The sequence below is a fragment of the Meles meles genome, chromosome 13 (assembly GCF_922984935.1).
Source record: "Meles meles chromosome 13, mMelMel3.1 paternal haplotype, whole genome shotgun sequence".
Classification (NCBI taxonomy): Eukaryota; Metazoa; Chordata; class Mammalia; order Carnivora; family Mustelidae; genus Meles; species Meles meles.
The window spans coordinates 70,068,082-70,081,939 of record NC_060078.1 but is presented as its reverse complement, the minus strand read 5'-3'; the positions used below and the strand labels follow the sequence as shown (position 1 = coordinate 70,081,939).

Below are 13,858 nucleotides of genomic sequence, written 5' to 3'. Positions count from 1 at the left end.
AAATACCACTTTTCTCTATGATTAAAGTTCCTCTAGCCACACCATACGAAACGCAACGGACTTTCCTATTTATTTCTTCACTTTGGGCTTAGTTCTGACACCATTTTACAAGCTCACATTATTTCTCTAGACTCCCTTGTTCTTGCCTCACTGACTCTATCCATCAAACATACACCTGCCAAAGGAGAGCTTCAAGTACAACACGAAATCCCCCTTACTTCCAAAATTAAATCCTGAACCCTATATTCTGGCCTTCAGGACTCCATCCTACTGGAAGTCAGATTCAAGGAAACCAAGGATCTTTTCCTGCTCAGAATTGGAAGAGAACTCTCCAGCCATCTTCCTTATGGATACTTCCATTTCTGAGCCAATCGCCAGCAGAGCTGTTCAACTGCCACAGTGCTCTAGGCGTCTACTCATGCCTATACCATCATTTTACTAATGTCTCATCAGCTCTAAGATCTACACTCAAATGTTGCCAGAGTCCTGTCATCCCTGATACCTCTTTCAACCTTACGAGATTTATCTTCATTATTCACAAGATAATCTCCTCCTAATAAGTCACTGACAAAAGCTGGAATTTGGAGACTCACACTAATAAAGTCCTCCATTTTTAAAATCAGTGACAAAAAAAGTAAACTCTGTGTTAAGTATCACCGTATCATTAAAAAAACTATTGGAAGTAAAAATGTGCGGGGGCGGGGGGTGGCATGGGGGGCGCAGTCGGTTAAGTGTTTGACTTCAGCTCAGCTCATGATCCCGGGGTCCTGGGATCGAGTCCCACATCAGGCTCCCTGCTCAGTGGGGAGTGTGCTTCTCCCTCTGCCTCTGCTCCTCTCCCTGCTTGTGCTCTCTTTCTCAGATAAATAAATAAAAGCTTGTGGCTCAGTGGGTTAAAGCCTCTGCCTTTGGCTCGGGTCGTGGTCCCGGGGTCCTGGGATCGAGCCCCGCGTCGGGCTCTCTGCTCGGCGGGGAGCCTGCTTCCTCCTCTCTCTCTCTGCCTGCCTCTCTGCCTACTTGAAATCTCTGTCAAATAAATAAATAAAATATTTAAAAAAAAAAGAAATATAGTGAGCTTTATAAAGAAAAAAAGAAGTAAAAATGTCTGAGGCACCAGAGTGGTAGGGTCAGTTAAGTGTCTGACTCTTGGTTTTGGCTCAGGTCGTGGACCTCAGGGTCCTGAGACCAAGCCCTGCATTAGGCTCCGCACTTGGCCTGGAGTCTGCTTAAGATTCTCTCTTCCTCTGCTCCTTCTGCTGATGTGCTCTCTCTCTCTCAAATAAATAAATAAATCTTTTTTTTTTTTAAGTAAAAATATGTGACAACATGAACACAAGCCATAATAACCACCAAATAATTCTATAGCATGCTGAGAGCTGTTAAGATTGTTAACAGTTCTTCTAAAAACAGCACTTTCAATGTCCTGGGGTCATCTGTGTTCTACAATGCTGCCTGCCCCATCCCTGGAGCTCCACGATAGTATCTAAGAATCACCAGTGTGAAGGGGAGAGCTAGAGTCTCAGCGGTGGAGTCCAAAGCCTGTGGAGACTGCCATGTGGCCGTTATTTGCTTGGGGCTCCCATGCCTGTGCAATTATGAAGTGATCAAACACCTGGTTCAGAGCCTGGAGTCTATCACTATCTTGCCTGGGCTCATAGCCCAGTTCCAAGGACTCCTTGGGAAGACTAGACAATCCAAGACTTGGGTGAGAGACATTAAAGATAACCTGGGAGGGCTCCTGGGTGGCTCAGTGGGTTAAAGCCTCTGCCTTCAGCTCAGGTCATGATCCCAGGGCTGGGATCTCATGGGGCTCTCTGCTCAGGAGGGAGCCTGCTTCCCTTCCTCTCTCTCTCTCTGCCTACTTGTGATCTCTGTCAAATAAATAAAATCTTTAAAAAATAAAAATTAAGCCTACTTAAAAAAGATAACCTGGGGACATGTTATATCACAAAGCAGGGAAGCTGTCAGAAACCACCGGGGTTAGGTCAAAAGGACACATGAACAGCTTGATGGGGCTCCCAACTTCCACAGTGGGCCAGTTAGGACATCATGGAGAATGAAGTGTATTGAGTGCACAACTGTGCAAAGCACGAGTACATAATATTACAAATCAAAAAATCTGGGTCACTTCTGAAGACCACTGAGGCACCAATTCATTATTCTGAAGATTGATAACTAAAGGAAAGAATATTTGTCATGTTGTTATGAAAGAATCTCAGCTAAGGAACGCAAGGGAAGTACCTGAATTAATTGAGTTAGAAAAATCACCATGTTGTAAACTCTAAAGAAAAACAGAGCAGGGATCAGTGACAACGAACGACTTTGTGACAATAGGATTGAGGCCCAACCCGTCACTGGATAGACTCTGGTCAAGCTTTATGTTTGTTTGTTTGTTTAACTCTGAGGCTCAGTCTCCTCAGCTGTAATTTTGGAAATGGTAAGACCCGATGTGATTTCCTGTGATCTTGTGAGGTTTGGATGATGGAATGCATATGAAATGTTGACCGCGGGACCCGTGCCTCAGCAGGAAGCTCCGTATCCAACAGTGTTAACAAATCAGAGTGACAACTCCTCCATGAGTCAGCTTAAATTTGAGGGGCTCCCCAAGTCTCTGAATTGAGCTCTTTCTCCAGATCTGGTCCACGTTATCTTATCCAGATGAAGGGGTTTCATTTATTACGGTGTTTCACAGTCGCGTTTGTGAATGTGGCCAAAGGCAGTTGCTTGTAGGGAGGAGGGGGTGGATGTGGAAAAAATGTCTTAGCAACACGGAGTCCCTGAGAACTCAGTCAGGCCTCAGCCACAGTCAGGACCTTCACCTGAGGGCCAGCCCGGCAGAAGCGAGGTTAGTACCTTATCATAGATTCTGTTGAGTAGTCGAGGCACGACAGGAAACACCGTGGGCTTCAGAGTTTTCATGTCGTCAGGCAGCAACCGGATGTCTCCTTGGAAGAAACCAACTCTGGCACCACAGGAGTACACAACAGCCTACAAGCAAAACCAGAGATCAGGGCTCAGAGCCAAAGGCCCCCTTTGGGTGGGGACTGTCTTAGACAGAATCGAGGAACCAAGGTGACATCCATGGACACTGTCCACTGTACAGCCCCCTTCCCACATGTTCCAGATACCCAGAACTCTGCGAGCCTGCCCCCAGGACAGGTTGGAAACTCTTTGCTGCTGAGGTGGCAGGGCTGGTGAGACAGACCGTGAGACTGAAGGCCCACCCTGTTCCACCCAGAGCTCTGAGTGACAGTCTGAGACACTGTCCTTTGTCAGAGACCGATCGTTCACTCCAGAGCACTAAGGAAAACACTGCCACTTAGACCAGAACATGCCTAGAGCTGCAAGACGTCTCGGTTTCAGAGACATTAAAACGTGAAAAAGTATCCTTATTAAAACTGATATCGTATTAATCAGATGTCAATACCTCAGCCCAAGGAGCTGAACTGTTCATTTTGGCACTTCACCCATCAACAGATAAGCTGGCTGAAGAGGGATTTAAGCGGGAAGCAGAGAGGGGATTTTCTGTCCATCTTACCCAACGGGTTTGGGGAAATCAGCACTGCTTTCAGTTCTCAAATCTGCCCCAGAATTGCCTGAAAAGTCTGCAGTCCGCTCACAGAAAGGCAGCTCTCTGGCACACACACACACACTGAACATCTCACCGGATCAAATGCTCTTTCCCTGCCCTCCCAGGGGCTAACTTTCTTCTTGCTAACCTGAGTTTTTTTTTTTTTTAAGATTTATTCATTTATTTATTTGACAGGGAGAGACAGTGAGAGGGGGAAGCAGACTCCCCACTGAGCAGAGAGCCTGATGCAGGGCTCCATCCCAGGACTCTGAGATCATGACCTAAGCCGAAGGCAAACGCTTAATGACTGAGCCACCCAGGTGCCCTGGTCTAATCCAAGATTAAAAAAAAAAAAAATTCTAACCAACACAAAATGTAAAAGAGGAACTAATGTTTCCTTTCCCATTTCAGAGTCAAGAGCAGATAGTCAGCTCCTGACTTGGACTTCAGGACTCACAGGCACACTGTGTGAAGGCAGAAGTGAGCATCAGCCCCACTGGATAGACCCAGACCCTGCTAGAAAGGCTTTGCAGCAAGTGAGGAGTAAGGCCGGGCTCAGGACTCAGCTGCACCTGCTCCCTCCCTGTGCGTTCCCACCAGAGAAAGGACTGGAAATGCTGTGTAGCTGCCTTTGGAAAAAACATGGAACTAGCAAGTCAGGACTGTCATTTCACATACCTCTGGGAACACAGGACACTCACCTGTACAACCCTCTCAAACATATGAGCCAAGGGGAGGTAGGATATGGTCACATCATCCGGGGTGGGCTTGAAAACATGCTATCGATCAGAACGAGGAGGAGACAACATTGGGTTAATGCCAACTTTCTCTTCCAAAGGAGATTTAAAACAAGCTATTGTTAGCTATAGTTAATAGTTTATAATACTGTATTATATATCTGAAAATTGTTAACTAGATCTTAATAGTTCTCAAGAAAAAAACTAACTGCGTGTGGGATGGATGTTAGATTTATTGTGGAGAACATTTTGTAACATATATATGTATATAAATACACACACATACACACATATGTATGGATCATTATGATGTACATCTGGAATTAACACAATGTTATATCAATTATATCTCAATAAAATTTTTTTCTTTGATTTTAAAGAACACTCCTTCCTAGGACTGTCACACACAGTTGTACAGGTAGTGCACTGTATAAGTCTGAGAGGTTGTCCCTTAACTTCACTGAGTGTAGAGATATGCAGCGATCTGAAAGACCAAGGCTTGAAAATGCACAGACCTCTGGACCAAGATGCACCATTATTTGTCCACATTCAGGCCTTTAACATGATTTTTGTTTGTTTCTGGTTTGTTTTGTGTTTGTCTCTGCCTCCTCTGCCATCAAGATTAAAATCTTAGGACAGATTTACATTTTAATGAGGACCTCTTTTTCAATGGACCACTGACCTCCATACACTTGAGGAAAGAAGAAACATTTGAAACAATATTTTGATGGGTCAGCATGGCTCCTTTAGGGTCACCTATAGGAAACAGGACATGGAGAGAAAAAGTCTTTAAATAACTAATAGGTAGCCTTTGGCTATGAAAGAAGTTGCATTCAATTGGTTCTGTTCCAGAGAGCCAAGAGCTTCTGTCACTGTGTCCTCTGATGAATGGTATGGGACACCATTTATGAACGATTAATGCACCCAGAGACACCACCACTGACATTGTTAGCCTTCTACTACCACAGAGGGTGCAGTCACAATTTCAGATTGTTAACAGTCAAAAGCAAAAATCCGAGTAACCCCGCCTTGTGCTGGTTTTATATTTAGGACTTCAGACCTAACTTTATTACCTATCACATTACAAACTGGCTCAGTGGACAGGAGAATATGACTATAGGCCATCATGGGCCGTATCAAAAGCTATTAGGAGTTCTAATAGGATAAGTAACTACAGGGATGGGGGAAGGCACATACTGCTCTGTGTAGAACTCTCTCTGGGTCACCTTGATTGAGTGAAACTATTCTGATGATGTCAAGTTGAGAGAGTGGTGGTTGGGGAAGAAAGTTGGCTTTGTGATGCCATCTGAAAGGCTCCTGAAATCCATAGCATGGAAACCCTTCCCAGTGTGTTCAATGAAATTTATTTACTTATACCGTTTTTCCATTGGGGCATCCATAGTCAAAAGCTTCGGGGTGTAAGACCCTAAGGATAGGGCTCATTATAGGGTATATTTACCAGCCCACCCATGCTCAGTGACTCAAGCCATGTTTTTGGCCAACCAGGGGCCTCTGGGAGAGCTTCATGACACTGACCTGTGGTCCCACTAGTGAAGCAGACGATACTCAGGTCTTCTGGTTTAGGAGGCTAGAGGGGGAAGTACAAGGGATTAACTCACCAAGAGCTTTGGGAATTGAACAGGGCAAGACCCAAATTTGAACAGAAGAAAACTTACCACAGGTTTCCTGAAGTTCTCTTTGCCTAGATTCTACATGAACAGAAAGCCAAGAAAGGAAGTCTAGTTAGTTAAGATGGAATAACTAATGACAAATACAGCCCTCTCTTTCTCTTTTCCATGCAAACACACCCCTTTTCTGTGAGAACAGAACCAAAATTGTAACCCAAATCAGGCCCAAAGCCAACATTCAGGCACAGTGAAAGGTCCAGGGAAGAGATTAGAGTTTCTCTAGAACTCCAGCCTCCAGAGGGCAGATTCCAGATGTCCGAATTTCCCATTCTACTCTTGATGTCCAGTCATCTAGGACCATTACTAAACCTTTTTGAATAAAAGGAATCCTTGACATTTCAAGGCTTACTGCATCACAGGCACTGTTCCGAACACTTTCTATAGATTAACTCAGGCAACTCTTTACAACCGCCCTGCGAGGTGGGAACTAGGTCAGCCTCATCTTACAGAGGGGAGGAGGGAGATGTGGAGAACCTTGCCTAAGATCGCCTAACTCACGGATGTGGTGCTGGAACGTGAACCCCGCCACTGGATGCCAGGACCCCTATATTTAGCTACCACTGAACTCCGTATTGATAAGTCCTCTACTTAGAAGTCTGTGCTTACTGGCCACAGACCATTCTCCTCTGACACAGTCCCTGAATTGTTCAAGGGAAATTCTCCTCAAAGCCTCACAGCCGGAGTCTCATGGACTCCTCCCTTTCCACTGCTGGCTGACAGCAGCCTGTGCTCTCGTGTCGATATCCTCCTCATCGTGCCTGGTGGCAGACCAGCCTTCCAGCTATTAGTTCAATTTAAGGCACATACCTCAGCATCAAACAGGGATAAGAGCTCAATTCCACTTTTCTCTGCTCTTTGCTTCAGGTCATCCTCAAAGGGATCCATGAGGATGATCACTTTCAGGCCCGGGGTGAGGCCCTTCTCCACATTCTCTATCAGCATGGATGCCTTTTGGGGTGTATCACAGATCACTGTAGTGATATCAGCTGAAAGAAGAAACAGAGCCGGAGGTCACCTTCTTGCTCTGCCCTGTACCTGATTGCCTTGCAACGAGGAAGAGGTTTTTGAAAATTTCAAAGCTAGTGGGTACCCAGATGAGATTACATCTGCAAATCAGATTTATAATGCATAAAACCTGAAGCATTCCATCAATAATAAATGAGCGTAATGGGAACGGAAGCACATAATTTTCATGCATGCTGCCCAGACGGTTTACAGTTTCTAGAGTCACCAAACTCCTTCTGCTTAAGAATACAGACAACAAACATGGATCCCTCGGGTGTGGTTCTGTCAGTGCGTTTCACCTGGGGGAGAGGAGTAGAAAATAGAAGGGAAAAGAAGGGACAAATGGCATTTTAGAGGACAAACAGTTTATGATTCTACATGTTAGCATTTTCTTGGATACTCATCTGTAAAAGTAAAAAGACTTGTGATTTCGTCTATAGTTCAAACGGGTCGAGTCACTTAACCTCCTAGCTCTGGGACAGAAAGTTAGATCTTGGATATGCGAATGGGTTGTTACTGAGCCACTGAACTTGTACTCATTTCTCTAACAACGATAATTTTTTCTACAAATGGATGTACCATTGGTACACGCTGACTAACTGTACTGACTTGGATTTACAACGATAGGAAATGAAATTAGTGGTTTCATAGTGATTTAGTCAATTAAATGACTTATGACTCACTCAATGACCTTTTATCCAGGGGAGCCAATGTAAGAAGTCTTATCTCTAAACTCTATTGTCACACTCTGCCGCCTTGAACATTTCATTGAACCTTCTGTGGAGAAGCCAGCACCTGCTTGAGCTCTTCGTAATTTCCCTATAAATTATATCCTCAGTACTACAGAACAGGAAAGACTTCCCCAGATTCTGGCCATAGTATTCCAAGTTGGCTAACAAAAGCAGATATTGAGGAATTACTCAGCATTAAGATAGAATCAAGTTATAATTTAATAGCAAAGTCTTACCCCTGTTGACAATGTATATGATGGCTTCTGCTCCCAAGGTATCATACAGGGGGACGGCTACCATGGAGTACGTGTAACAAGCCAACTCAGAGATGATCCACTATATGGAAAGAAGCTCAAGTAAGAACTAGAGAACACTTTGAAAAGGAAGAGTATTACTTCAGTCATTCAGCCAATCAGTGCTTATCTGATGCATTTGTGTTAAAATAAATCACCTGGGGGCCCTAGAGACTTCCATTGCTAATGCTACAAAATAAAGTTTAAGAAGAGATAAGCTAGCACAGACAACTACAATATAAGAGGGCCAAAATACAGAGGTAGCTATGGTAAGTTCCATCGATAAAGGGTACAGAAACTACTGGTTTTAAGGGATTTTTTTTTTAGGTGGGAGGTGGGAGGGGGTAGTCAAGGGAGAGGGAATTCCAAGCAGACTTCCCACTGAGCGTGGAGTCTGACGTGGAACTTGATCTCAAGACCCTGCGATCATGGCCTGAGCTGAAACCAAGAGTTGGATGCTCAGTTGACCAACCCTCCAGGTACCCCAATTTTAAGGAGTTTTAAGGAGGGAGAAATCACTTTAGGATTGGGGTAAAGACCATCTGGAACTGCTTTTGGGAAAGTGATGGAAATTGGGCAGGGTTTTGAAGGACTGGTAAGATTTAGTTATGGAGATGGAAGCAGGGCAGGCATTCAGGGAAGAAGGAAGTGGATGTGCAAAGATAGGATAGCACAATCCCCCTGTGTATTCATCAAGCGGCATGGAGAACAATACAAAATGAATTAGAAAAATCATTAGAATGATTAGAAAGCTAATGGTGGGCCTTGAATGCCAGTTTAGGTGCTACGTACTGAATTGTGTCCTCCCCACCCTAAATTCATGTTGAAACCCTAACCCTCATTGGGACTGTGTTTGGAGATAGGAGCTTTAAAGAGGTAATTAAGCTAAATAAGGTCATAAGGGTGGGGTCTTGATCCCATATGACTGGTGTCCTAGTAAGAAGAGGAAGAGTAAGAAGAGGAAGAGCCACCGGGGATGACATAGGAAAGACTGTGTGAGGGCTCACTTTGAAGACGGCCACCTGCAAGCCAAGAACAGAGGCCTCAGTAGAAATCAAACCTTGATCTTGGACTTTCAGGCTCCAGAACCATGAGAAAGGAAATTTCTATTGTCTAAGCTCCCCCTGTCTGCGGTATTTTGTTATGGCAGCCCAAGCCATCAAATACACTTGGTTGGGAATGAAGAGTCAAAGACATCTCTCGTTATGGAGGCTGATTGAGAGTGTCACAAAGGTGGATTATGCAGAATCACCTCAAAGTGCAGCCAGTGCCCTCCCAGGGTTTTGGTTAAGCAGCCGGCTCTAGGACGCATAGGACATCCAACCAACCATTCTGCAGCAGATAAAGGCTTTCTCTGAGGATATTGGTCTAAGACTTAACTAAAGCTTAATTCCAATCATCTTAACATCTACCATCTGCTTTCAATCTCTGCGGAAAGATGGGAACAGCCTCTCTCGGTAGCACTGGGTACCTTGTTTGACAAGTTCAAGTATAACATGCAAGTTCCAATTCTAATAAAATACCTCCCCCATTCTACAATGTCCCCAAGCTCTTATTTGCCAGCCCCATGTAGCTTCCTTATATTCCTCATACAACAAAGAGATGGACTTAAAGTGAATCATCATGGGCTAGGAAATAAGAGAAATCCAGGTACTAACTTAGAGCCCTAGGCATTCAACCAGGAATTAAGGGAGCACTGAACTGTAACTCTTTATTGGGGGGACAATATTTATAGAATATGAGAGCTTTAAATAATTTTTGTAAATCATCAGAAAGTGTCAGAGTGCTGGTTTTGGGCCAGGCTTTAAGTCTTTAGACTAGTTTCTGAAGTTAACTTGAGCATGGTTACCTCTGGCCTATTCTGAGCAAAGATGCCAATAAATTGGTCTTGTGATGGCTTATGTCCTTTATGCAAGAGACAGGAACCCAGGTACTCGGCACGATCAGACACCTACAAGAGAGACGGGGGCGGGGAGAGAGGACAAGACCCCGAAGAGAGAAAGTTAGCTAGAATGCCACATTAACAAAAGAGTCTACCCCCAAACAATGGGCAAGACTTACCTGCTTGTAGGATAGCCATCTGTAGGGCTGGTTTGGTTTTCTGGATCCCAAGCAAGGCCCATTGTCTAAAAATATGACATTTAGAGAAAATCAGCACCACCTGCAAATCCTTCCTATCATAGAAGGTAAAAGAGGATTAGGGAGAGATAAGACACAAAGGAGGAGAAATCCAGTAAGGACACGGGCTTCTCTGATGTGTCAAGGAAAGTCAAAGGCAATAAGTACTCAAAGTTCTCAAAGGCAGAGAGAGTCTTACAAACTACATCTGAAACATTTAGGAAATGTATTGGAACATTCGGCATGGTTTGCTGTTGGAATGTGTGACCTCCGTGGTAACAGGCATTTGGAGAAAATGTTCACATGATGTGAACAAGTAAAAGCCCATAAGTAAACACAAACAGCCCGCCTCTATCAGATAATTTTAGATTGATAAAAGAAATGCATGCTCATAAAAAATATAGAAAAAAAATCAAAATATGCGCTGTCAATGATTTCACCACCTAAACACTACTAATACTGATAGTGATTTTCAAAGGTCCTTTGTATAGGTTTACAGGACTATTTTCTTTTTTTTTTTTTTAGATTTTTTTTATTTATTTATTTGACAGATAGAGATCACAAGTAGGGAGAGAGGCAGGCAGAGAGAGAGAGAGGAGGAAGCAGGCTCCCCGCCAAGCAGAGAGCCCGATGCGGGGCTCGATCCCAGGACCCTGGGATCATGACCTGAGCGAAAGGCAGAGGCTTTAACCCACTGAGCCACCCAGGCGCCCCTACAGGACTATTTTCAATCCACAGATAGATTTTGGATCCTACTTCCATCCCCCATTTGATATGAAAATTCCTGTTATTATTTCTTCTTTGCAGAGATTTCAGTGGACTTTTATGGCCAACTGAGGAAGGGCTCTGTGGCAGTGACTTTGTCTCATGGGGGGGGATTTGGGTCATTTCCAAGTCTGATACCTGAAATAATGTTCTGATAAATATTTCCAAATTGCTAATGTCAAATTCAGAACATTTCGTAGAATAGAGTCTCTGAAATGAAACAACGTAGTTGGTGTGTGTGTTGTGGGGGGATCTCGGGGGTTGTGGTGGACAGAACAGCTCACATTTTTTGATCCTCTGAACCACACTGCTTAGCAGAGAAGTTGTAAAAAAGGATTTTTTCTCTCACCAGTGACACACCAAGTCGTAGACCCCCAAAAGTATCTTTTCCATATCCTTCTGGTTTGCTAGGTTTAAAAAGTTAGTACTTTAAGTTTAACAGCTCCTAAAGTGGGACCTTTTCCTTTGTTTCATTTACTCTCTCCAATCATCTGTTAATGTACTTTTCCCATTTATATGAGAACGTCTCCTGAGATACCAAGGCTCGTAAGGAACTACAGGAACATATATACACCTGCACACACACAGGTACACACTTGTCCGTACACACGTACATCTGCCTTCAATATCTTTACAATTGTGTCGTACACTTGAGAGTAGAAGAATGAAATGTCTGAAGAGCTCAAGTTTGGGAACTCTGCTTACTAGAATAAACAGTCCTGTCAGCCATGCGAGCCATGGCCGTAGTGCTGTTGGGTGAGAGAGCCACACTAACTAACCGAGAAGTCCCGACATCTAAGCCAGAGGGAGAGAGAGTTACTGAGAGAAGAGTAGAAGGATAGAAATTTTACCTAGAGGTTCTAGTCAGATTGCGGAGAGAGACTCAGGTCTTGCCAAAAGGAAGCGTTCAGAGACAGAGTGACCAAGAATTCAGAGACAAAGCAGTGACCCTGCAATCTAAGTGACAGAAGGAAAGGGAAAGAAACCTGGAAAGACAGAACTATTCTGATGAAAGAGATGTTTAAGGAATGAACAAGGAGCCTATCCACAGGAAATATGAGGACTTTTTCTCTCCACTAGAAGAACTGCATGAGAGCTCAAGACGTCCAGGATCACGCTGTTGCTTTCCCAGAGGCAAGGCAAGTCCCGGTCCTGAGGTGTTCACAGCCACCACTCCACCCCAGAGAATGTGCCTCAGACAGTCTACCATCTTACTATTCCATATCCACCACTGATGGAATGTTCTCTGTGCACGTTACCCAACTATTGTTATCCCTAAGGTACGAAGCATCATGGAGGACTGGGGCAGTGTCTTCAAGCTCACCCAGTAAGAAATGGCAGCAAATGTGGGAAAACTATACGTCATTTCCCTAATGATGAAAGCTCTAGCAAAGACCCATGGTCAAGGAGTACGTCAAATAATTGGCCCTTAGGGGCACCAGCTGAAGTCTCATTAAACTCTGGGCCCAATCAGCTTCCGCCTATTTAGCCAAAGTCCCGACCAGGCAACAGCCTAGCCTTTGATTCACATATTCAGCTCAGACGTCCGTCTGTTCTAAAGGTAGGGTCATCTACAAAGACCCTACCAGTTAACTTCTTGGCCAAGTTGCTGCCTTCAGCTAGGCAGAGTTGAAACTGTAGCATGCAGAACCCCTGAGAAGCTTTATTCGAGATTCAGATTCTTAGGTTTTCTGTGTGGAAATCTGGTCCTCTGCAACAAGGTGGTGCTAGGGGAGCTGTATTTTAGTGGATTCTCAACATAGACCATCTACTGGATAGGAGTTAGAAGTGTAGGTTAGGGCAGGGGTGCCTGGGTGGCTCAGTTGGTTAAGCATCTGACTCTTGATTTCGGCTTAGGTCATGATCTCAGCATCTTGAGATCAAGCCCTACATCAGGCTCCACGCTCAGCCTGAATTCTTGAGATTCTCTGTCTCCCTCTCCCTCTGCCCCACCGCCTCTATCACCCTCTCTGAAAGAAAGAAAAAAAGACAGACAGAAAGAAAGAAAGAATGTTAAGGCTGATGTATTCATCTCCACTTGGGACCAGACATCATTTTTCTATTTCTCATAACTGCTTAGAGGAGAAGCCATTTTAACTCTACCTGTTAAGTTTTAATTCAGTATTGAAAAAGTTATTCTAAATGAAGGATCTTATATGCCACATAACATGTGCTAAATGGATTGTTTCTAGTTATAGTAATGACACAAGAAAGAAAACTCAATGAAGAAAATTTTGAGAAATAGAAAATTCCAAAGGCAAGTTTGTTATATTAGCTGTATAGTGTCTTCGGTTGCCGAACAGGAAAGAAACTAAAGGTTGGTTATTTGTATGGAAGTCTGTTATTTGTATGGAAGTCTAAATAAGTACCGATTTAGAGTCAGAAACACCAAGTATGGTCCATCTTGGAGCCTTCTATAGAAGTTTTCTTTGTAATAAACCTTTCTTTGTCTGGAGGAACAACTACTTTTATAACACTTCAGAGCTGATTGAAAATAGAACAATCTAGTTAGACAGATTTCAATATCAACTACAACATTTTCTAGTTCTGTTGCCTTTGGAATGTTCCTGAACCTCTGAGTGTCTGTTTCCTCATTTTTTTTTTAAAGTAGAGGCAATAACAACTAATCTCTAAGGTTTAGGGGAGGTTAAGCAGCTGCAATGTGTGGAGTGGCTGATGCATTGGCACTTGACAGAAGTTGGCTAGTAAATATTGTCACAGTGAGAAGGCAGAAGGAAACAAGGGAGAAAGAAGTCACACAGGCAAAAGCACCTGGGTGGCTCAGTTTGTTAAGCATCTGCCCTCAGCTCAGGTCATGATCCCAGGGTCCTGGGATTGAGCCCCACATTAGGTTCTTTGCTCTGCAGGGAGCCTGCTTCTCCCTCTCCCTCTGCCCCTCCCCCCAGCTCATGCTCTCTCTCTCACTCACTCTCAAATAAATAAATAAAAT

The 13,858-nt window shown here is 43.9% G+C and overlaps 1 protein-coding gene across 3 annotated transcripts in view; it reads right to left on the bottom strand.

Moving 5' to 3' along the window:
* Positions 1 to 13,858, bottom strand: part of ACSL5 (acyl-CoA synthetase long chain family member 5) — a 45,201-nt gene that overhangs the window by 8,582 nt on the left and 22,761 nt on the right. For all 3 annotated transcript variants that reach the window (XM_046026866.1, XM_046026868.1, XM_046026869.1), the window contains exons 4-12: positions 10,087 to 10,151; positions 9,875 to 9,976; positions 7,969 to 8,068; positions 6,804 to 6,982; positions 5,985 to 6,017; positions 5,845 to 5,896; positions 4,991 to 5,064; positions 4,273 to 4,350; positions 2,854 to 2,988 (exon numbers count right to left, since the gene is read on the bottom strand). In XM_046026866.1, coding sequence (XP_045882822.1) covers positions 2,854 to 2,988; positions 4,273 to 4,350; positions 4,991 to 5,064; positions 5,845 to 5,896; positions 5,985 to 6,017; positions 6,804 to 6,982; positions 7,969 to 8,068; positions 9,875 to 9,976; positions 10,087 to 10,151 — 818 coding nt within the window. The remainder of the gene's footprint in view (positions 1 to 2,853; positions 2,989 to 4,272; positions 4,351 to 4,990; positions 5,065 to 5,844; positions 5,897 to 5,984; positions 6,018 to 6,803; positions 6,983 to 7,968; positions 8,069 to 9,874; positions 9,977 to 10,086; positions 10,152 to 13,858) is intronic.